This window comes from Herpailurus yagouaroundi, unplaced genomic scaffold, assembly GCF_014898765.1.
Source record: "Herpailurus yagouaroundi ecotype Mexico unplaced genomic scaffold, PumYag 188, whole genome shotgun sequence".
Classification (NCBI taxonomy): domain Eukaryota; kingdom Metazoa; phylum Chordata; class Mammalia; order Carnivora; family Felidae; genus Herpailurus; species Herpailurus yagouaroundi.
Window position 1 is genome coordinate 6409879 of NW_024412419.1, and position 25524 is coordinate 6435402.

Genomic DNA, 25524 nt, shown 5'->3' on the forward strand with positions numbered 1-25524 from the left:
TTCTTCTTCTTCTTCTTCTTCTTCTTCTTCTTCTTCTTCTTCTTCTTCTTTAGTAGGCTCCACACCCAGTGTGGTGTCCAACACAGGGCTTGAACTCACAGACCCTGAGACCAAGACCTGAGCTGAGATCAAGAGTTGGATGCTTAACCAAGTGAGCCCCCAGGTACCCCTAGAATTGCTTTCTTAATTTCCTTTCAGATAGTTCACTGCAGAGGTACAGAAACACAAATGATATTGTGTTGATCTGTAGCCTGCAACTTTGTTGAACTTATTAGCTCTAGCAGCTTTCTTGTGGATTCCTTGAGATTTTCTATATACAGGATCACATCATTTGCGATTGGAGATAGTGTTATTTCTTCCTTTCCAATTTGGATCCTTTTCCTCCTGCTTTTTGTCCAATTGCACTCACTAGATCTTCCAGTATAATAGTGAACAGTGGTAGTGAAAGTGGGTGTCTGAGTCAGCTACAGGCTGCTATACCAAAATATCATAGACTGGGTGATTTAAAAAACATTTATTTCTTACAGTTCTTGGAGTATGGAAGTCTGAGATCATGGTGCCAGCAGTCAGGTTCTGATGAGAACCCTCTCCCTGGTTTGCAGCTAACAGTCTCTTCTTGTAAGGACACTAATCCCAGGACTCTACCCTCATGACCTCATCTGAACCTATTTACCTCCCAGAGCCCCCACCTCCAATATGATCACATTGAGGAATAGGGTTTCAACATATGAACTTGGGAGAGACACATGCAGCCCACAGCAGCAGGGGTCCTTATCACGTTCTGTCTTAGTGGGGAAACTTGCAGTGTTTCGCCATGGAGAATGAGGTTAGCAGTGGGTTTTTTTACAAACGCCTTTTCATGTTGAAAGCTCCTTTGTAGTCTCAGTTTTCTATGTGTTTCTATTGTGAAAGGATGCTGGATTTTGTCAAATGCCTTTTCTGCACCTACTGAATATTCTCTTGCAATTCTTTTTATTCTTGTATGATTGGTGGTAGTACCGTCACTTTCTGATTTTAGTTATTTGTGTGTTCTTTTTTCCTTTGCCAGTGTAGTAGAAGATTTGTCAATTTTGTCGATCTTTTTCAAAGAAACAACTTTTGGTTTGGTCAATTCTATAGTTATTCTAATCTTTTGTTTATCTCGGCTCTAATCTTTATTTTTTCCTTCCTTCTGCTAGCTTTGAAACCTTAAAAATGTGTTCTTTTTTTCCTAGTTAATCAAGGTATAAAGTTAAGCTACGAAGGTCTTTCTTCCTCCTTAACATCGGCATTTACGGCTATACATTTCCCTCTGAGGTACTGCCTTTGCTGCATCGCTTAAATTTCAGTCACTCCTACGATTCTTATAAAAGTACCATGATAACAATTCCAGGAGTCACCTTTCATATCATATTGGAAAGGCCACTAGCCTAGGGCGTCTATAGCTAAAGTAACAAAAGTAGCAAAGTAACAGGAACTACAACTGCCCACAAGCACAAGGCTGTGTTGAGCCCAGTACACTCAGCGGAGCAAAGGGAAAAGGGGCGCCTGCATGCAGTGGTCAGAGCCCATTCTCAAAACAACAGTGCGGGGTCCAATGTTCTCATTAGCACCTACTTTTCAAAGCTTACAAAAGTAATGCTGCATTTTAAAGGCATCCTATTCGGTAACCGCACTAGAAAACAACAAAGCACTTGTGTATGTGGCACGGTGAATACGTAATCATGCCAAGCCTTCAGGTTTGTTAGTTTCTGGTTTCAAGCATTTAATGTGTTTGACTTATGTGTTTAAGGACGATCCAATTAGGATTATATAATGCTAACCGTGAAAGTACTTGTCTAAATTTCCAAATAAATCACTGGGAGAGCTAAACAATGTTACTCTTTTGCTTAGCAGAACAGCTTCCTCTACATTTTAAAAAGATTATTTCCCACGGAAGGCGTATATATTTTCAAGACAGTGTGTATTTCCTATCTGGTCAGAATATTAAGGCCCAAGATTACTTTTTTACACTGGAAGAAACATGTAGTAATGTAATTTAAAGAAAATTTTAGGGGCGCCTGAGTGGCTCAGTCGGCTGAGCATCAGACTTCGGCTCAGGTTGTGATCTCATGGTTCATGAGTTCGAGTCCCGCGTCGGGCTCTGTGCTGACAGCTCAGGGCCTGGATAGAGCCCGCTTCGGATTCTGTGTCTCCCTCTGTCTGCCCCTCCGCCACTTGCACTCTGTCTCTCGCATTGTCTCAAAAATAAATAAACATTTAAAAAAATTTTTTTAAGTGCTCAATATGCGAACTCAGTAGACTATCATTAAGACTGCAATTTGCATAACTGCAGCTGGACTTCAGCTAGGACTCACATGGACAGCACAAGACCCGACCTTGGTGGCAGAGATGCCACCACACCCAGGGCCTCACGTGACACAGCTCCCCCTTATCCAAGTTACTTCTTTACAAGTCGGTGCTGCTGGCCACGTCTTGTTCATGTGTTGCGGCCATCCTTGCTTCTTTCTTTGAGCTTGAATAGCAAATGTAGTCAGAAACTGAAAAATGAACTAGGACTAGAAATAAAGGAAAATTTTATGACCATAAAAATATCCTCGGGATAAGGGCACACTTATGAGCACTGAGAGTTGTGGAATCACTAAATTGTACACCTGCGGCTAATGTAACACTGTACATTAATTATAGTGGAATTTAAAAAATCTCCTTATCCCTTTTTTTTAAAGCATTGAATTATTTTGACACAGAAGCATTTACACTCGAAAAGAAACGCAGCTTAATACTCTCCAGCAAGGATTCCATTCGATCCAGTGATGAACAGCAGTGCGTTCAACAGCCAAGGAAATAGTATAACCAACGTCTGGGGTAAAAGTCTCCCTTTGAAGCTATTGTATAAACTTACTACCTATTTACGTGTTAGATGCTTTCCATTACAGGCTGTCATTTCTGGGAATACAGACCTACACTGCACCCCGGCTGGGCTCTGAAAGGATAGAACAGGGTACTTACTGTGGCACCTATCCTTAAATCCAGACTTCACCAGCTCAGGTTAAGTCAGAATAAGGCTATAATGTTTGACAAGTAAAAGTAACGAGATGAACTATTTAAAAGGTGTAACAAAATTAACTTAAGCGACCCCTGGGTGGCTCAGTCGGTTGAGCGGTTGAGCGTCAGACTTCGGCTCAGGTCATGACCTCCTGGTTCGTGAATTCGAGCCCCGCGTCGGGCTCTGTGCTGACGGCTCAGTGCCTAGAGCCTGCTTTGGATTCTGTGTCTCCCTCTGTGTCTGCCCCCTCCTCTGCTCATGCTCTGTTGCTCTCTGTCTCTCTCTCTCACACTAAGATAAATATTAAAAAAAAAAAAATTTAATTTACTTGAAAGGCTGGGTCACTGGGTAACTGTGTGATTTGGGCCAAGTCCTGTAACCTCTCTCAATTCCAGTTTCCTTATTTCAGAGGGCTGAAGTAGATCTCTTCCATCTTGTGGACGGCCCTGTGGATGCTTCCCACACCCACCACATGGGAGATGTTCTCTCTCTCAAAGTAATGAAGGAAAGCCCTGGCCTATGCCGTCCCTTCCACATCTGAGCTCCCTTGGTTTTGGTGTAAAAATGACACCGGAAGCATAACTTAACTTGGCTTTAAGGTTGCAAGTTTAGTAACTACAGGGATGAGAAAGGATCGACAAACAGGAAGGTAAAATACAAAAGCTCAAAGAGGTATCTGCACTGGCTCATGTACATTACAGATAAGGCACCGCCTTCATTTCTGTGTGTTGTGTAAGATGCTGTGAAGAACACACATGTAAATTACGTGTGTTCTTACATGTAATCTAACAGCAAAAATATATTCGAAGGTTATAAGGAATTGCGAAGAAAATTTTTTAAAGTACTAGTATTTGTATACGAACATCTACAGCCTGCCATTCTCTGAGCCAGGTGTTTTCTCTAGTTTACCTAATTTCCATCTCCCAAACATTCCATGAGGTACCATTTCAACTTTTAACATGAGGAAACCGAGGCTCAGAGATGTGAAGCAACTGTCCTGACGTCACCTCCGATGTAAGTGGCAGAGCTGGTGCCCATCCGGCCTGATTCAAAAGCCTGTGCCCCGTTCCCTGCACTGGCTCAAACTGGGGGCCACAGACAGGGTTCAGAGTTCTTAAGTAATGATTTACATATTTTTAACTCCTTAAAATATAATAAGATAGAACACTGTTACATATTAAATTTTAATGCATTGAAGAAGACCAACATATAAGCCTCAGGTCATCCTGATTTTTTGTTTTAATTTTTTGCAGACTTTGAAATAAGGTTTTTCCTCCATTTTCAGGTGCAGATATAAATTCCTTTTTTTTTTTTTTTTTTTAATTAATCCAGTCCAGCACTTTCCTCTTCATAAAGTTAGGCAAGCGAGTGCACTACTCCACCTGATGTGCCCAAGTCAGAGCGTAATAAACAGTTCAGAAATCAGTGCTAGTTTATGACATGACTCAGGTGACAGGACCTTTTCAGAGAAGCAGCACCCAGCACTTCAACCAATTAGAAGAAATGTGAGCAGCTGTCACATAAGCCTGGTGACCGACCGATGAGGCCAAATTAATTGAAAACATCCTGCCACTGCAAAGCACGTTTAAAAATTGGTAACATTTGAATCTACCTAGGATTAAGAATTTTCTTGATATTATATTACCAAACCTAAGTACAGAAACAAAGAGAGGTTTATGCCAAGGTAAGCATGCAGGGATCATCCACATGTTTCAATTAAAAAAATTTTTTTTAATGTTTATTTATTTTGACAGAGAGAGAGAGAGAGACAGAGCATGAGCAGGGGAGGGGCAGAAAGAGAGGGAGACACAGAATCTGAAGCAGGCTCCAGGCTCTGACCTGTCAGCACAGAGCCTGACGTGGGGCCCAAACTCACAGACCGCGAGATCATGACCTAAGCCAAAGTCAGACGCTCAACCAACTGAGCCACCCAGGCGCCCCTACATGTTTCAATTTTAATATGTTCTTCAGAACAGCTCATTTTTCTAACTGAATTTATTAGGAAACATTCTAATTTGAGTCAATTAATTTATATTCATTCTGCTTTATTTACCGGGGTTGTGCATAACATTTCACCCCCCCCACCCCCCCCACCGGGGGGGGGGGGGGGGAAGCCTGAGAAACCACGTACTACAGCCCAATGCCTACCCAGTTGCTGCCACGCAAGTGATCAGATAATACCAATTCAGATGATAAAACAATAGTTTCGAGCTAGGGTAATAACAGAAGACTTCGGTAAAGAGGTTAAGAGAGGCAAAATAATTGCAACTGACTCAATATGAAAATACTATCTATCATAAAAATGTAAAGCCCATTGTCCCATATCAAGAGTTTGTACTAAGATGTATTAAAAAAATATTCTGATAAAAGTAAATGAGATCCGATTTTCATAGCTGCTTGAGGAACACTACTAATATTGGGAGGTGCTACCAAACAGTAAGAGATGTTCCTATTATTGTTTCCTTTTGGAATTCTTAAAGATTCTTCCATTAACCATCTAGAGGAAGCAAATGTTTTGAAATAAAACTCTGAAAAGGAGGTATACAGAATGAAGGTTCTGAAATCAAAGCTTGTCTATGAATACGCCTCAGATTAAAACAAAACCTTTAGGGGCGCCTGGGTGGCTCAGTCGGTTAAGCGGCTGACTTCGGCTCAGATCATGATCTCGCCGTCCGTGAGTTCGAGCCCCGTGTCAGGCTCTGTGCTGACAGCTCAGAGCCTGGAGCCTGTTTCAGATTCTGTTTCTCCCTCTCTCTGACCCTCCCCTGTTCATACTCTGTCTCTTCCTGTCTCAAAAATAAATAAGACGTTAAAAAAATTTTTTTTTAAAAAAACAAAACCTTTGGGGCGCCTGGGTGGCGCAGTCGGTTAAGCGTCCGACTTCAGCCAGGTCACGATCTCGCGGTCCGTGAGTTCGAGCCCCGCGTCAGGCTCTGGGCTGATGGCTCAGAGCCTGGAGCCTGTTTCCGATTCTGTGTCTCCCTCTCTCTCTGCCCCTCGCCCGTTCATGCTCTGTCTCTCTCTATCCCAAAAATAAATAAACGTTGAAAAAAAAATTAAAAAAAAAAAAACAAAAAAAAAAACCAAAACCTTTATTAGATAAACTATCTTAAAGATTTAATGTTTAATAAGAATAGAACCCAAGTTCTACAATGTTTAGAATTTAATACTTTTAATCTAATACAAATCTTTGTAAAGACCAATTTTATTTATTTATATCTTTCAAATACTCCCCTTTTTTCATACCCACCCTTTTCACAAAAGCTCATTTAAAAGAATTTGAGGAGGAAAAGGTAGTACTAAACTTAATAAAGACTATGCCATAAAATCAGATAACCACTCATTTGCCTGTGATCAAGAGTCTCAGTACTTACGAACGTCCTGTGAAGCCATTTTTAAAAAACAGGCATGGAAATTAAACTTTAAAGTGTCAGATATTCATATTTAAACTTAAGTGCTTTCCTTGTTTTCCTGCTCTGGAAAGGGAAGAGCAAAATGAAGCAGGGCTTATTTCTTGGCTGAACATGCTAATAATGTCTCTAGTGAAATACTCCCCCCTTGTGGACTTCCCGGATATTGCTACCAGGAGCTGCTGGAGGCAGAGCTCTACAGCGGCCACTCCCTTTACCTGTTTCGGTTACCCAGCACTTTTGTTGTTTATTCTCCTATTTCAAAGAGTCTTAAAAATATTTTGACTTGAAGTTCTAAAATCATAAACGTCTGTTGAAAATAATAACTTCATATAGATGATAGACAGACAAATAGTCTGGTGGCAAATGTGAATCCTTCAGTAATCAGACTTGGGTGTTTTAAAATGTAAATGTGCATAATACTCGTACCGTATTATAACATAAATTATGTTAATATAATTATTACCTGCATAAGTAATATTTTTGTTTTACATATCAAAACATATACATTAGAGAAGTTGAGTTTTTTATTTCAGATTTCAAACATCCTTAGTTAATATACTTTTTTCATGTTGGAGTTAGAAACGCACAACTTTGGAACATTTAAAATTCTTTCTTTGTTCTTTTTATTTTTATTTTATTTCCATAAAATTACTGAACATGGCATCATGAGTTTAAATGAGAAAATATTTTTAAAATCAATTTTATCCTATTTAAAGCAAATGAAAAGCTACTGAAAAGCTACCTAAAAAAATTACAGCCACCTAATGCATATAAAAATGATATAAAGGCTTAAAAAACAGAGGTACCAGCTGTTTAAGTGTCAAATATCACAACTGATTTTTTTAAGCATTCCCTAAGAACCTATTGCAGTTACTAGACACAATTAGAACTGAATAAAGCATTTATTTGGGGTTTTACATAAGTTGGTAAGAGTCCGCATTTTTTTAATAGAGCAGAAATTCAATCCTCTGGAAAATTTCCTATCTGCCCGTTGATACATAATAATATTCCCATTGATATATAATAAATAATTCTAAATACTCATTTTGAAAATGAATAAAATATATCTGGAAATAAAAATAAAATTAGTATAGTTCTGTATTTGTAATTCTCTCAGATCTGCTGCCTTGCTATGTAGTTACAGATCATCTCCTGGCTTCCAGAAATAGGTCTGGGGAAGCTCCAGCAGTAGTAGCTGTGTGATCCCAAGTAACTCCCACTCTTTGCCTCCCAGAGTTAGCATTAAATTAAAAAATCCATGCAAACTGCTTAATCCAACGTGGGGCATATACTGAAGACTCAAGTAATACTAACCAGTACTTTTATTAGCATATGCCCAATACATAAAAGACTCTATAAATATTTGCCAATGAATGAACCCGATCAAAATGTTTAGCATAACAAAATTGGGAGTCCAGCTAACTCATAAGGCCTTTTTAACAACACTGACAATAGCCTGTTGGTAGGAGCTGAAGTGGGAGGGGCCTGTCTGAAGGTGGGCCAATATGAAGTAATTCCAAACCATGGCATTCATAAAAGGATTATAAATGCAAGAAACCTTAGAAATGTGGTGAACTCACAGTTACAAGGAAATGACTATGAAATACATTGTTTTGATTCTGTTGTATCACCCAACAAAAGGTGGAAACTACTAGGTGCTGACTGAAATATGTAATTACCATTCAATTGCTATGTACTGAGAACTTACTATGTGCCTAACCCAGGGAACTACTAGTATAATAACAAAGGAAACATTTTACCCACATTTAGAACCAAAGATCAGGTGTCTTTATGAATAGTATTCTCAAGATAAAATGTGGCTTCTCATTTACCACCTTCCCCTAATCCATACTTTGCTCGATCCAAATGTCATCATCATATTTCTTTATTCTCTCAGAAATAATCACTACTGCCTACTCCATACCAAGAACGTCTAAAGTGAGGAATTCAGCAAGGTTTAAGGAAGTTACAGTCGTGGAGTTAACAGTCTAGTTCAGGAAACAAATATTAAGGAGAAATGCAAATATTTATAGAAAGGTAACTATGTTAAGTGCTATGAAGGAACATACCAGTATATATGGAACACATCTAGTAAAATCTTGGAGAATGGGGTATGCCGGTCACAAAAGGATTCTTGAGGCTGTGGCATTTAAGATGTGACCAGAAGAATAAGGTGGGGGAGGAAGGATGGGCCACAGAGAAGTGCAGGTGGAAAGGTAAAAAGCAAGAGGGATAAAGCATGAGAATGGGCTGGAGAGCCAGGCTAGGCCTGTTCAGAACTCCAGATAAACTTGATGCTTGTACATTGAATTTTGACCAATTATTTTTTCTTTATCTGTAGAGCCCAAGTCGACACGCAATGACCATCATTTCCATCTTATAGTACTCATAGATCAAATTAATATTACTGTACAAGCAACTCATTAGTTGCCCTCTACACCACTGACCTATCAGCCAATGCTACAGAAACCACCTTTCATTCACTCTCAACCAGGGGCTTAAATGTGGGGCTTGAGGGACAAACCATGCAGCTGGCAAGTCCAAAGGAAAGAAGGTAATTTAAAAAATGATCCAAAAAGTAGGCTTCTAAGTCCAACATTTTACTAGAAAGTAAAGAATAAAATCATCTTAAGAAACAAGAAATTATTACAACAGGAAAGACATACAGGGAAATTAGTCATGAATTAATGGAGATGTTTAGAGATAACCAGTTTTCTTCACTACACCGCAACAGACTGTCTACACATGTTGTTCACTTCTTAGCTTTCTCATTTTCATGGCACGCTGTTAAGTGCCATTCTCTATCATTCATTTCATCTTTACTGTGGGATCCCCACCTACTCTGCACAACTTCTCATTTACCCTAATGTTCCCACCAAGATCCACTCCCATCCTCTTCGCAACACAGGATTCTCAAAATACGCTCCCTTCGGTCAATAGGATTCCCTAACTTACGCCAAGTTACACTGATAGAGCCAAATAATAGGCACCTTAGAGCATACAGGGTACGGATACAATTTTTTCAAACCCCTGCAATGGATCTCCATTTTACTTAGGGTGAAAGCCAAAACCTTTACAACGATCTTCCACGTTCCACACCTTCCTGACCTCACCTCCCACCCCGTCGCTTTACTGAATCCTCTCGAGCCACACCAAATCCCTTGTCCTTGCTGTTACGGAAACATTCCAGGTACTCTCTGGTCTTACAACCTTTGTCCACACTGTTCCTTCTGCCCAGAAATGCTTTCCCTAGATATCTAGTTGGCCAATTCTCCTGCTTCCTTCAAGTCTTTGCTCAGCTTTTCCCTTCTCAACAAGAACTACCCTGAATAAAGTATTTACGTGATACATATTCAGGGAAAGTGTGTTTTGAGAAAAAAGATGGAAACAAAAATTATATACAAGACAGTAATTTAATAAATGTTGAATGGTGACAACATCAACACATGCAGAGAAGTCACATCATATCAAAAAGATAGAATTTCATTAAGATTCTACACTATATATAAAAAGCACCAAAAGTACCATGCATGAAACAGTGTTTGGCATAAATATGCCTAGTATCTCAAAATCAAAATTAGGAGAAATATCACCAGTACAAAGGATGTACTTTGTACTACAAAGGAGATGAGACAACTTCTTCACAAATCTAAACTATTATCCAGTTTTTCATGCTATTGAAATTCACGACTTAAATCCACATGCGACAGAAATAGACATGTGCATAATTTGGGTCACATGATGGAGGAGGGACAACAAATAATATAAAAGAAAGAGGAAGGAGGTCAGTGAGAGCTAAGGGAGGCAGGAGATAACCAGAAATGAGCAAGTTAAACTTAGGAAAATTTTGGCTGAGTATCAGGTATGAACATCATAAGATATGAGATTTTATTATGAAAAATGCCAAGTACAGAAACACCACTACCTGAATAATTTAAAGATGCTGAATTGAGCATAAAGGTATAAGTTAGATGCGTACAGTGCCTATTCAGCAAATAGCTATTCCAATGAATGGAACATGGCTACCATTCTAAGGCTCTCTCAAAACTTGTTTTAAATAATTAAGAGTATGGCATTATCCTTATCACAAAACTATTCTGACCATATCATCCTGAGTAAAAGATTGCGTGAGTAGTGTCAAAACAAAAATTTAAAACATTATCTTCATGAAACTACTTAAATTGATCTTTTAAAAACTTCTATCATTGCTTAAAATGCTTACTGAAAAACACCAGAAATAAAGTTTTATACTAACATATTTCAATGGTTGTCTAAAACGTTGTAATAAAAAGTAGACAGAAAATCTTTATCTATAGTTTTTATTTTACTCCCTTTCTTCTTCCTAAATGTATGTTAACAAAAAAAACCCTCAAATGATCTAGACAAAAGCTTTTAGCTCAACACATAATTGCAAGAAAATTACAATAATTGTACCAATTAAAATAATCTTGAATGAACAGTATGTCATCTTAATGTTCCAATGGTTTATAGAGGGATCTACTTAATTAGCTGAAATTGCTTTCTAGTGTTAGTATCAAATGTCATTTGTTAAAAGTTGAACAATTTAGAAAATAATTTAACAAAGCAATTTTACCAAACACCAAGAACCAACATTTTCTTTTTCAGCTGAATAAAGAAGCAGATGTGTCATCAAATTGCTATAAAAATAAATGAGGCTTTTTATGGATTAAAAAATAAATTTTACTACTAGCGTTAAAAATACTATTTTCTGATTGTTTTTATCAAATCAGATTTCTTTAATAAAATAAATGAATATCAATTATATACTGCTGCTTTTGTCTGCTGTAAATAAAACTTTTTATTATTCAAATGACAAGCAATGGAATCAAAGAACTCAACTATGGGTAACTAGAAATAGTCAGCTAAATTATTCTAACATATTCCAATATATGATCTTTCAATACGTTCATCAAATTGTCTTCCTATAGTTTTTCATTCCAAATCATCTTAAAGTCAATTATTAAGTCAACTGCTTAATGAAGTCTCGAAGATTCTTACTACATTGTCTTTTTCTCTTTTCCTTAGACTAGCTACAAAATATTCTTTGTGTTTGTAGGCATATAAAACACACTTTTTTCTAAAAAAAAAAAAAAAAAAATCTAAAAATCCCCCTGAATCCAACCCATTAATGGATGGCAGGCCCACCTAGTGCTGAAGTCTAAAATAATGGATTAATTTAATAGCAAAACAAAGTTCTAATTATCTCATTACATCTCCAATATAGAATTGGAGATATATATTTACTTGAACAAAATATTCCCCCTACAAAAACTCACTCCAAGTTATTTTTATTATATGATGAAAAATACTCCATCAAAAACATTTCTTTGTGGGAATGCAAGCTGGTGTGGCCACTCTGGAAAACAGTATGGAGGTTCTTCAAAAAACTAAAAATAGAACTCCCCTACGACCCAGCAATTGCACTACTAGGCATTTATCCACGGGATACAGGTGTGCTGTTTCGAAGGGACACATGCACCCCCATGTTTATAGCAGCATGATCAACAATAGCCAAAGTATGGAAACAGCCCAAATGTCCATTGATGGATGAATGGATAAAGAAGATATGGTATATATATGCAATGGAGTATTACTCGGCAATCAAAAAGAATAAAACCTTGCCATTTGCAACTACGTGGATGGACCTGGAGGGTATTATGCTAAGTGAAATTAGTCAGAGAAAGACAAAAATCATATGACTTCACTCACAGGAGGAGTTTAAGAGACAAAACAGATGAACCTAAGGGGAGGGAAACAAAAATAATATAAAAACAGGGAGGGGGACAAAACAGAAGAGACTCATAAATATGGAGAACAAACTGAGGGTTACAGGAGGGGTTGTGGGAGGGGGGATGGGATAAACGGGTAAGGGGCACTTATCCCTCTTTTCTTATACAAACAGTATCATGTTGTACACTCTTACACACTTTGCTATTTTCACTTACTATATCCTAGAAATTCCTCCATGTAAATCACAGAGTTTTTCTTCATTCTTTCCTACAGTTACAAAATACCCTATCATGGTGCTTCAACCAATGTTCTTATGTAAATGTTTATTTATTTATTTTTGAGAAAAAGAGGGGGAAAAAAACACAAGTGGGGGAGGGGCAGAGAGAGAGAGGGAGACACAGAATCCAAAGCAGTCTCGAGGCTCTGGCTGTCAGCACAGAGCCCGACATGGGGCTCGAACTCACAAACCGTGAGATCATGACCTGAGCTGAAGTCAGACGCTTAACCGACTGAGCCACCGAGGGGCCCCCCCAATGTTCTTATATAAATGCACACTTAAGTTGCACAACTTCTTGTTTGTGGAGGTGTACATTCAAAGTAAATGACTGCTGGATTGAAAGTAAATATACGGGTACTTGTTCACAACTGTACCTCCGGCATCCAGAAGCAGGACCCACAAATAATAAACACTTAATATATTTTTGTTGGATTGAACCGAAAGATAAATTTCTGAGGGCTTTAAAGACCTTTTATTCATTTGCACAACCCTCGTGCTTCCGTCTCCCGGGGACCCAGACTTTAACCACTCCCTACCTCCGTCACAGGACACGCAGAGGACCCAGTGGCTGGGGGCTTCAAGCCCGCAGCCGTTCAAATGTGAAAAGTTGATCAGTGTTTCTGTAATCCTGAGATACAGTGTACTTCTAAGCAATATACTCAACTAAAGGAAGACAAAGAGACTGACTTGAGTCCTCTTCTGTACCCAAACCAAAAACTGACATGAACTATATTTACTCTTTTACTGGGGGTGGGGTGCTGAAAAATGTAACAACTGTTTTTACGAAGGTAAAGGAACCTTGTAGAAAAAAAATAACGTATTACAGCAATGCCTGCTTAATAGATCCGTTGTCACTGCAGTAAATGAGACGATTTGTATCAACCATCTTACATGTTAAATAGAATATTCGTATCTTGTGAAATTCTAGAAAGAAATGGAGAACACAGAAACGTAAAAACTTGAGACACTTCATCTTCATCATAAGATGTCAGTGCCTTACATACTCCAGACAACGCTGCAGCTGAAGAAAACACAGATGATCCTACCGTGTTGTGCGGGGCAGTACCCTTCGCACGTGGCTCTGGAGCCAGGGACCCGGCTCTACCACTCAGTGGCTGTGAGACATTCGCTACGTGACTTGCCTTCTCTGGGCTTCAATTTTCTCATGTGTAAAACACGAACAATAACACTACTCCACAGACTGTGAGAATAAAAGGTGTCAAAACGCAAAGTGTTTAGAACAGTGGCGGGCACAGAAGCGCTCTGTGGACTCTGAGAGACCTGGACTGAAATACCTCTGCTACTCACGAGCTAAGCGACTTTGGGACGTTAAACTTTCCGAACCACAATCTTCCCTGTTGAGGACGTGGAGCCGCCCAGCCACCTGAGCTTCACAGAGCGTCGCGAGCACTAAGGCTCCTGGCGGAGAACCCGGCACTTGAGGAAGGAAGGCTGGAGACACAGACACCAAAAGGAGAAAATGCTCACGATGAGCAGTCTCTCCTCCTTCCATGAGGGCCCTGTGACACAAGCAGCTCTCCTGCGGCCACAAGTTCAAACTTCCCGAAACCAAATACATGCTCCAGGAACAATACCGATTCAGAAAGGGTCTAAGAACCCTGTTTCTAGTCCCTAAATGAAGGCTTATTCTTTCCTCAGACATATTTTTATTGACACACAAATAATCACCATTGCTCAAGGATAAGATGAAGTCCCAAAGGACTACCTGTCCATGCTAACTGGCGCTTGGGGTGAAAAATACACCATGTGAAAAATAAACCCCATTACATTGGGATGAGTTGTTAGTAAGAAGTTAGAGAGTTTCCAAAGTTAAATTTTAACTGTTTAACAATAACTGTGCTCATCTAGCCAACACTCGTTACACATTACACGACACCTGTTACGATGCAAAACTTACTCACGAAATAAAACAACGTTTTACTGCACAACCAAGGGAAAAACCAATCTTGTGTCTTACGGGAAGAAGATACTCTCTCAGATACCAGAGAGCAGATACGATTCCATGCCACTTCTCCACAGCCGGCAGTAATTATGTGTCACTGCCACCTACTGGAACACCTACTTGATACAGCACACGGTTTACACAACTACTTGAATTTAGTGTAAATTAAACAGCAAAAGCAGGAAGACCTCAAATCTGTACACTAACACTACAGTCATCCTCCATAAGCCTAAAGCTAGTTATTTACCTCAGAAAACATTAAATAAAATATCTACATGAACAATGGGGATGAAAAACAAAGGAAAACTAACTGCATCTGACAATACTTCAAGAAAAATTTTTTGTAATCTTAAAAGTTTTAATATATGAACTATACACTAAATGCTTCATTAGTGTTTCAATTATATTTAAAATAATCGTTTCAGTTATACCAAGATTTGTGAAACTGTATAGTTTCTTTCTACCACCTTTTTTCTAACAGATAGCTTACTTGAGCAGCTCTTGGAAACTCTGAAGGTATGTTCTGGTGAACAAAAAGGATTACAATTTCATTTGTGAATCTGACAAGAAATTGTCAACTCTTATATCTTTACATGCCTGACATTTCACTGAGCCTAAACTTCACGTCTTTCAAGAAAAAATTAATCAATTTCTTATCAGAAGTAAAAACTTCAGAAGTACTTCAAATGACTGACTATAAAGGAACAATAAATTCCTTTATTGTTTAACGCAAAGAATGTTTTCCAGCCCGTATTCACAGTTTCAAAAACTCTCCAGACCCAAAACTGAAAATACCTGCACTAATGATTTGAAAATGGAACCTCCTTAGTATTCAATGAAGACTCTTAGAATAAAAAATAAAATGGAAACAAATAATAACATTTCACAGTTTGCATTTCATATGTATAAATACATAAAACTAATAGGACTATTAAACTTCTTTTACTGTGTAAGTTACACTGCAAAGGGAAGAATATACTCAACTACCTAAGTTATAAATTTTACATGAGATATATACCTGTGCTAATACAACTCCAAAATTATAATGGAATTAATGAGAATGGTTAGTTGAATCCAGAAGTATACATTTCATGTATATTATTTTGTATTCATTTTGCTTTATTTGCATTAACTTTTTTCTGAAAAGTCAAGTTAATCTAAGATAAAGTGAAACATAAAGAGGTCGGACAACGTACCTTTCATAGATGGTTTTCAGTGTCATTTGATCTGGAATCCCTTCAGTCTCTTCCAAATATAATATGAGCCATGAAGTTCGGTATGGCCACTGCTCAGTAAGATTGATCCAGCTAGCAAGCCTGTCCCAGTTGAAACTAATCTGATTGGCTCTCAGTAATCGCCCTTTAAAAAGTATGAAAACAGTTTTTTAAATTCACAGATGTGTAATATTATACTAAGCAAAACATTTAGCATATTCACAAATAATTTAAATCTTTAAACACTGCAATTTAATTTACACCACAAATTTCAACCTAGTATTTATATGACTTCTGTAATCCAAAGAGCTGTACTGGAAAACTCCTAGGGATTAAACACAATTCTGTTTAATCCTAAAGTAATTTTTGCTGTGTCATTTGCCACCAGTGCTATATACTGCTTTGACCACATACCTGTAGGCAAAATCTTTCAGAACTATGTGTCAGTCTCAACAATCAGACAACAGAACATCAATGAACCCATGATGGACCTCATCCTCTAAAGAACTGTCTAAGTTGGTAGGTATATGACATAGTGTATTAAAAGGTGATCAGTTCTATGGGGTAAATTAATAAAGCAAGGAGTGTCAAAGAAAGAAGTGTAATTTTATCTAAGACGAAAAAGGAAGGTCTCGTTGAAAAGCTGACATTTAAGCAAAGAGTTAAGACAAGACGAGAAAGCCCATGATGCATCTCTCCAAAGAAAGATCATTACAGGCAGAAGCAGAAGCCCTTAGGCAGGAGCATGCCTGACATTTTCAGGGAACGGCAAAGAGGTCTGTTAGGGATGGAACAGGAGAGTAGAAGATAAGGTCAGAGGTCGGGAAAGACGTGGAGAGAGAGAGATCAAAAGGGCCTTGTAAGAAACTGTAAGGACTTAAGATTTTTATTTTCAACAAAATGGAAACATAATAGAGTTCTTAGCAGAGAAACAAGATGATTGGTTTCTATTTCAAAAGGTCACTGTGGCCGCCACATGGAGAATAGACCACAGAGGAAAAAGTAGCAGCAGGGAGATGAGTTAGGCTACTGCTACAATTAATACAGATGAGACATAATGATGCGTTGGATAAGGGTAGTATGTTACAAATGGTGAAAAGTGGTCAGATTCTGGATTTAGTATGAAAATAGAGCTAAAGGGGCGCCTGGGTGGCGCAGTCGGTTAAGCGTCCGACTTCAGCCAGGTCACGATCTCGCGGTCCGTGAGTTCGAGCCCCGCGTCGGGCTCTGGGCTGATGGCTCAGAGCCTGGAGCCTGTTTCCGATTCCGTGTCTCCCTCTCTCTCTGCCCCTCCCCCGTTCATGCTCTGTCTCTCTCTCTCCCAAAAATAAATAAACGTTGAAAAAAAAAATTAAAAAAAGAAAAAGAAAAAAAGAAAATAGAGCTAAAGAACATACTACAGATTGGAGGTGGTATATAGAAAAAACATATCAAGGGGTTTTTTTGCCCAAGGAACTGGAAAAAGAGTTGGATTAACTGAGATGGGAGTCTATGGGCAGATTAAGTTTGGGGCAGATGATCAAAAGTTCAATTTTGGACATATTAAGTATCAGACGAATATAAGACACCACTAGATATCAAGTAGGCAACTGGAAAGCAACAAGGATGAAGACATGCGTTTGAGAATCATATGTAGATGGTATATAAACCTTTGGGACTCCATGAGATCACCAAAGGAACTGGTTTAGATTGAAAAGCAAAGAAGCAATGACTGCACCAGGGGTATTCCAAAGCTAAATGGTAAGGGAAGATGAGGTTTTTATGGCACTTATTGTTACGTGACTTTTTATATCTTTCTGTCTTCGCCAATAAGTCAAGAACTTTACCTTGTTTGCTGCTTATCTCCATAATACCCAGGCCAATTTCTGGCATACCTAGACACTCACCATATATTTGTTAAATAAGTACATAAATATTATTGATAGTACACTAGAACATTTCCATTGTAGAACATAATCAACTTAATAAGGTTTGAGACCTCACTTAAAGGGATTTAATTACCAAAATTATTGTACATATATTAGACACAATCTCACTTGCAATTTAGTTCAGAGCATGTACCCCAACCTTAGCATAAAAGCAAATTCCAGTGTAACTATCGTAACAGAGTGAACACTAGCCAATATTACCAAGTACTATTCAATGTCATGCCAAGAAAGAAATACATACTTACAAACTAAATGATAAGTATTTACATTTACATGTAAGCATTAACATGGTGAAGAGCAGAATTCCTTGCAAAGAATTCAGTCACAGGGCAATAATCTTCAATTTTATTGTCAATATTTTTTATTTAAAATATCACTTGGGGGCACCTGGGTGGCTCATCAGTTAGGCATCTGACTCTTGATTTTGGCTTAGGTCATGATCTCACAGTTTGTGGGACGGAGCTCCACATCAGGCTCTGTACTGACAGCATGGAACCTGCTTGGGATTCTCTCTCCCTCTCTCTCTCTGCCCCTCTCCCACTTGCATGTGCACATGCACATACTCTCTCTCTCTCTCTCTCTCTCAAAATAAATAAACATTTAAAATAAAATGTCATTTGAAAACTAAAACAACAGACACATGTAAAATCTGAATTTCAACATTTTATTTATTTATTTATTTTTTTTAATTTTTTTTCAACGTTTTTTATTTATTTTTGGGACAGAGAGAGACAGAGCATGAACGGGCGAGGGGCAGAGAGAGAGGGAGACACAGAATCGGAAACAGGCTCCAGGCTCTGAGCCATCAGCCCAGAGCCCGACACGGGGCTCGAACTCACGGACCGCGAGATCGTGACCTGGCTGAAGTCGGACGCTTAACGGACCGCGCCACCCAGGCGCCCCTGAATTTCAACATTTTAAATTATAATTAAGACATCCCATGTTCATGGATTGGAAGACTTAATTTTGTTAAAATAGCAACATTACCCAAAGTCATCTACAGATTCAATGCAATCACTGTCAAAACTCCAATGACTTTTTTTTTTTTGCAGAAATAGAAAAATCCATCCTAAAATTCATATGGAATCTCAAGAGACACTGTAGAACCAAAACAATCCTTAAAAAGAAGTATGAAACTGTAGGACTCACACTTCCTTATTTCAAATCTTACTACAAAGCTACAGTAATGAAAACAATGTGGACTGGCATAAAGACAGGCATACAGACCAGAAGAATTGAATAGAATAGCCCAGAAATAAATCCTCATATGTATGGTCAAGTGATTTTTGACAAGGGTGCCAAGACCATTAGGTGGGGAAAGGACAGTCTTTTCAATAAATGGTGCTATGAAAACATGCAAAAGAATGAAGTTGAACCCTCTACCTAACACCATATATAAAAATTAACTCAAAAGGGATCAATGTAACTTAAAACAACAAAACACTTAGAAGAAAACATAGGTCAAAAACTTCTCAACATTGGATTTGGCAGTGATTTCTTGAATATGACACCAAAGGCATGCAAACAAAAAGCAGACAAACTGATCTTCATGAAAATTTTTAAATTTTGTACGTGAAAGGACACTATCCACAGGGGAAAATACAACCCACAGAATGGAAGAAAATAATTAAAAAACACATATCTGATAAGGGATCAATAGATCAATATCTACAATATACAGAGAACTCCTAAAACTCAACAATAAAAAACCTAAACAACCCAATTCAAAATGGACAAAGGACTTGAATAAACATTTCTCTGAAGAAGATATAGGAATGGCCAACAAGCATATGCAAAAATGTTCAACATTGTTAATTAGGGAAATGCAAATCCAAACTACAATGAGATACTACTTCTCATGTATTAGGATGGCTACTATCAAAAAAAAAAAAAATAGAAAGAAACAAGTGCTAGCAAGGATGTAGAAAAATTGGAACCTTTGTGCATTGTTGGTGGGAATGTAAAATGGTACGGCCATGAAAACAAAATGAAGGTTCCTCAAAAAATTAAACATAGAAATACCATGTGACCCAGCAATTCTACTTCTGGGTATATATTCAAAAGAACTGAAGGCAGGGTCTCAAAAAATATTACGATATATTCATGTTCATAAGAGCATTATTCACAATAGCTAAAACATGGAAACATGGAAGCAACCTACATGTCCATCAACAGGTGAATGGATACGCCAAGATGTGGTATAGACATACAATGGAATATTATTCAGTCTTAAAAAGGACTCTACGTGCTACATGCGACAACATGGTGAACCTTAAAGGCGTTGTATTAAGTGAAATAAGCCAATCGCAAAAAGACAAATACTGTATGATTCCACACATATGAGGTACTTCAGGTAGTCAAATTCTGTAGAGACAAAGTAGAATAGTGGCCACAAGGAGCTGGGGGAGGGAGGAAAGTGGGCAATTATATAACAGGTATAGAGTTTCAGTTTTGGAAAATGAAAACAATTACGAAGATGGATGGAGGTGATGGCTGCCCAAAAACATGAATGTATGTACCACCACCAAAGTGTACCCACAAAAATGGTCAGGACAGTAAATTGTTATATGTATTATATTTAACACAATAAAAAAGAAAATATAATTGAAAATAAAACAGAAGAGCAGCATACAAAATCTGAATGTCAACATTTAAATTATAAGTTGATTATATTCAGTCATACAAATTAGCATAAAATTACCTTCGTACAAAGAGAAAAATTAAACCTGAGGTGAAATAAAAATTTTTTAAATCAAGTTTTAAAAATAACAGTGCACAACTGACGATTGATTTGCATTGTCAAAATTAATATAGGTTTTATTAGGTACACTCAATGCAAATGAAAGTGCTAGACAACGGTGTAAACGTATGAACACAGTACACCCTTCTGTTTCTGAAACTGAATTGCTCTGCGAATGTGTTAAAGTTTATTACCTACCAGAAGACAGGAAGAAAAGTTACCTGTCACAGAAACAATATTAAGCAATCTTCTCATAGTCTGAGGACTTATGTCACTGAACCAGTCCTCAGTAACCAGCAGTTTCGTAAGATCGAAGGACATCTGCCGAGTGATGGTCCTCTGCATCTGCCTTCTTCGGTAAGTATCCTGAAGGAGTATATCACGAGGAGAATGAACCAATACTTGTCTGAGAACTTAAGGCCTTTCGAGAAGTTAGTATATGTGTATGATGACAACAGAAATAATCCAAAGGGGAAGCTTGTACAGTAATAATAGGCATTATTATTATTATTCTGAGGCAGAATCTTCACAGAACAGTTATAAAGTAATATCAGCAGCAACTGCATCAAATGCTGTGTGTTAGCTTCAGATGTATTTTGATTTATGGTTGTACAGTTACAGAAAATCAAATGGCTTAAAAATTTGCAATAAGCAGAATTATGTAAAGAGAATTCAATCAAACTTACAGAAGTTCCATCTTACTCAGAGTTCCTGTAGGAACCCGGAAATAATAAAGCAAACAACCTTCTGTCTAGTTTTAAGGATTCAGCATTTTCATGTTGAGGTAACGTTTAAACGTGTGGCAACTACCTTCACATCTGCGTAAGAATTAAAGGCACCAAGGTGGGCAGAGTGGGGTAGAGAATCCCTTCTAATTCGAGGAGGAACGCGCACAACAGAAGCGAGCCCTCCTCTGAGGTCAGGAAACAAGGCAATGGTGGATGCGAGCACACGCAGCCCAGACGGCCAGACTCCCAGGAGACAAATTCAAAATGCTAAACTATACCCTCCTCTTAATTTGGTGCTATCAATTGTCATTCATGTTCATTTTGTACTCATACTTGTGTAGGGGAGAGACATGAAATCAAAACATCAAAATACCACTGAAGACACATTTTTTTCTATAAAATGTCCCAAATTACGGATTTGGATTTTTCTCTTCTGAAAAAGAAAACGGTGCCAGCGCTAGCCCAGCTCAGCCGTCCTTCAGCGGCACTATCGCTGTAAGTTACTGCAAGCGGACATCTTCCTGTGATACTCCCTCGATCTGTACAAAAGAGGGTCCTAGAAATGGGGCAGGACAGGGAAAACAAGAGCGTTCGAGGAGAAACCCAAGGTGGCCGGGCAGGACACAAAATCACTACGTGGGTGGAAAGAAAGGGTCACACGTCACAGACCCTTGGGAAGGAGGAAGGCCAAGAGGAGGAGCACGGGGCGCTTCCTCCCGGACAGCGATGGTGGCAACAAGCACCCGGGACGGACACAGCCTGATGTGGAACGAAACCCTGGAGGAGATCATCTGGGGAGCTTTCAAATCTCACTGAGAGATCCTGATTCCGCGGGCCGGAGGTCCGGAAGGGCAGCTGGGGACAGGTTAGGAGAGGACAGGGGCTGCTGCACGCTGCACAGGTGTGATGGGCTCCAGGGTCAGGCATTTCCTCAAAAACACCTGAAGCCGAAAGGAAACTCAATAATCCAATGTATCTGCCGAGCTGAATGCGCTATCTACAGAAGATAATTTAAGCAGCATCACCCTAGTTCTATTTGAACAACAGCAGCACAAACATTTGGCTCAAAACAAATGGCATCTTACCCGTCTATTAAGGGCTGTCTTGCTACCAAGTTTAGTCATCTCTCCAAGGCTGTTTTGTGAAACTCTTCTGTCAGCATCTTCCTGTATCCCTTAAAGAATTTGTTGAGAGAGCATCATTTGTACCAAAATTCCGTTGTACGTGATACTTAAAGAGAAGTGAAATACTAACAATACTTTTCAAGGTAAAAGGCGAGTCACCACAAAAACTACATAACTACTTCAAACCCGAAGTACCTGAGGAACTTGATCTTTACCTGCAGTATCTGGGCACGGAATGTCCCCATTTGTTGTTGAAGTTACAAGAAATTTTCTTGCATTGCTCAGTCCACGACTATTAAGGAAAACGGGTAAATGAACTATGTTGCGCATATAGTCGTGTCCATTTATGTTTGAGTCACGAAGCACGCTATTCAGGTTCTGGTTAATTGCTTTTATAATAATATGTGGATCACTTGCAAAAATGGCAATGAATGGGCCTTTTGAAAACAGAACTCGGACCTGTGGTAGAAGAAATGTGTATTTATGACATAAATTTCATACTATCCAAAGTAACAAAAAGTCTCTTCCAGATCTATCCTTTAGTGACTATATTTTTAAATACTAATTGTTTATTAAAATATTATTCCATATGAAAACAAATTTCATTGAAGTCTTAATGTGATTTTTTACCATCTGACAATTTCTCACCATCTGACCGTGATAAAACCTTCAAAGAAAATAATTAACCCTGTCCTATTTTAAAATATTTATGGTCTACATAAAAGGAAAGATCAACATACATGAGAAACAGTTGTGAAAACACATGAGGTGCTGGCCACACTGGCTCTCTCCGCAGTCATGCACCTCACAGAGCCACCGATGTGCCCTACTTTACCATAAACTACAAGTTCTGCGGGCTCCCTACTGTTGTCTCTGATTCTAACCGCAACTGGAGTCACACCATGGACTTTACAGCTACTCTCTTCATGGTCTCACACAGCCATTAGGCCAAAATTGTTTAAATCTGTTTGTGATGAAACACTGACTGGCTATGCTTCTACACTAAAAAAAAGGTTGTTTTTACAAAAGAAAAAGTACTATTCAAATTCCATTTGAGAAATTCACGAAGTCATTCAGCTGCTACGTATGTGACAATCAGGAGTTTGAAGATGACCACGACATACAGTATCCAGCATCTGGAGCACTTTGTCCTGCTCACAGGCATCTAGTCCGTCGATGATGACCACCAGTCTTGTCTGGTTCTGAGTGAAGCTGTCGATGGTCTTCGCCATCCTGGCCATCAATTCCACTTCACACTTAAGAACCTGCAGGAAAGAAAGGATAGAAGCACTGAAGATATGAGAAATTTAAGCACATTTCTTAAAAACACTGATAGAAACTCACCTGACAGGAAGAAAAGAAATCCCAGGTCCTCGCTGCCAGTTGTGGCTCCACTGAAACTGCAGCGAGTGCCTCACAATTCATCAAGTGACTTTACATAAATTAGAGCATTTCACTCTTACAAGGGACATGGTCACATCCACTTTAAAAGGACAAACTGGGTTGAGTGACTTGCTTGCCAAGATCACATGCTCTGAAAGTCAAAAGGCTAGGAACTGAATGCAAATTCAAAGGATTCACACTACACTTGGCTCCTGATAGCAAGTGACCTTGATGACAGGAAGGGGATACAGACATTGTACAAAGTCCCTTTTGGTTCTAAAAGTATGGTCCTATTTTATTTGTTTAATTATTTTATTTAAAAAAATTTTTTTTAATCAGGGAACCTGGGTGGCTCAGTCGGTTGAGCGTCCAACTTCAGCTCAGGTCATGATCTCACAGTTTGTGGGTTTGAGCCCCACGTGGGGCTCTGTGCTGACAGCTCAGAGCCCGGAGCCTGTTTCAGATTCTGTGTCTCCCTCTCTCTCTGCCCCTCCCCGACTGGTGTATGCACACATTCTCCCTCAAAAATAAATAAATAAATACATACGTACGTGAATTTTTTTTTTTATTTCTTTTTGAGAGAGAGAATTCGTGCAAGCGCATGAGCCAGGGAGGGGCAGAGAGAGGCAGGGGACAGAGGATCCCGAGCAGGCTCTGCGCTGACAGCACAGAGCCCAGTGTGGGGCTTGAACTCATGAACCATGAGATCGTGACCTAAGCTGAAGTCAGACACTGAACTGACTGAGCCACCCAGGCGCCCCTTTATTTTCTATGTTTTAGTGGTGCTTGCTTCCTCTACCAGGCTCTGGGGAGCCCATATCATCAGGCAGGACACTTGTTACTATTGGGCAGGTGACCTGTAGAGCAATCTCCTAACTCCTAGGAGTATCTTATACAAGTCTATTTTATAAAAATCTGTATTGTTTTCATTTTTTCCACTTTAAATGTACATTTCCATAGGGCAAATCAGGAATAAACCTAAAAATAAGTGCACCACTGTGACCCTTAGAGAGCCCACTCCCTAAAGCCCCACCATCATGGTTAGGGGAGCACACTCACACTACAATTACCTTCTAATGACCCATGAGTGCTTTACCTTCATGAATCCTTCACTTTTCAGCTTGTGCAGTTTGGAGGCAGCATTATGGAGGCGTTTCCTTTGAGAATTCAGGAGAGAGTCCAGCACCTGCCACCACGTACGACAGTTCAGCACGAGGGCCAACCCCACTATCGACGCAATAGATATGAGGACGGCATTCACCGTCAGATGTTTTGGGTCAACTCTGAAGATAGCCAGGAGGGTAATTCCAGCAATAATGCAGCCAAAGATAAAAAGGAAGATGACAAAAGATGGGAGGCAACACGTTTTTTTCCATTTCTTTTTGCCTGCAAGAAAACAGATGGTTTTAACAATTATTTACACACCAAGTGTCTAGGAAGTCCTAACCATTACAGTCATGGCATAGGGATTTCTGATGTTCATTCATGTTTTCACAGAAATGCCCTGAACACTCATCCCATCCTCAACCCCGACACACACACAAAGACGTAGGAGGGACGTCCTACCCTGTGTATCTTCAGTCTTGAATACTCGAAAGAGCCTGGTTGCCAAAAAGCCAAACTCTCTCTCACAAGCATCCGACAGAGTCGCGATCATTTCAGCCATCGATGTTTCTCCGCCTACACTGGACAGCCTGTTGTAATCTGTAAACAAAAACCTTGGGGGAAAAAGGGGAATAAACTGTTACTCAGGTATCTAAAGAAACAAATAATTTCCACATACATCATCTCTGTATCACTTACCCTACATTTTCTTAATGTCCCTTTTAAAATACTGTGTTCAAAATTCTGAGGAGGGGGGCGCCTGGGTGGCTCAGTCGGTTAAGCGTCCGACTTCGGCTCAGGTCATGACCTCCTGGTTCATGAGTTCGAGCCCCGCGTCCAGCTCTGTGCTGACAGCTCGGAGCCCGGGGCCTGC

General features: G+C 39.1%; 1 protein-coding gene across 15 annotated transcripts in view; it reads right to left on the reverse strand.

The window, feature by feature from the left end:
- The window catches only part of KIDINS220 (kinase D interacting substrate 220), a 103063-nt gene that overhangs the window by 34327 nt on the left and 43212 nt on the right, over positions 1-25524 (reverse strand). For all 15 annotated transcript variants that reach the window (XR_005797096.1, XM_040496011.1, XM_040496015.1 and 12 more), the window contains 7 exons: positions 25113-25264; positions 24643-24932; positions 23288-23428; positions 22379-22622; positions 22125-22213; positions 20533-20677; positions 15626-15788 (listed from right to left, as the gene is read on the reverse strand). Coding sequence is in view for 14 of the 15 variants with exons in the window: in XM_040496011.1 (XP_040351945.1) it covers positions 15626-15788; positions 20533-20677; positions 22125-22213; positions 22379-22622; positions 23288-23428; positions 24643-24932; positions 25113-25264 (1224 nt within the window). In the remaining variant the exon portion in view is untranslated. The remainder of the gene's footprint in view (positions 1-15625; positions 15789-20532; positions 20678-22124; positions 22214-22378; positions 22623-23287; positions 23429-24642; positions 24933-25112; positions 25265-25524) is intronic.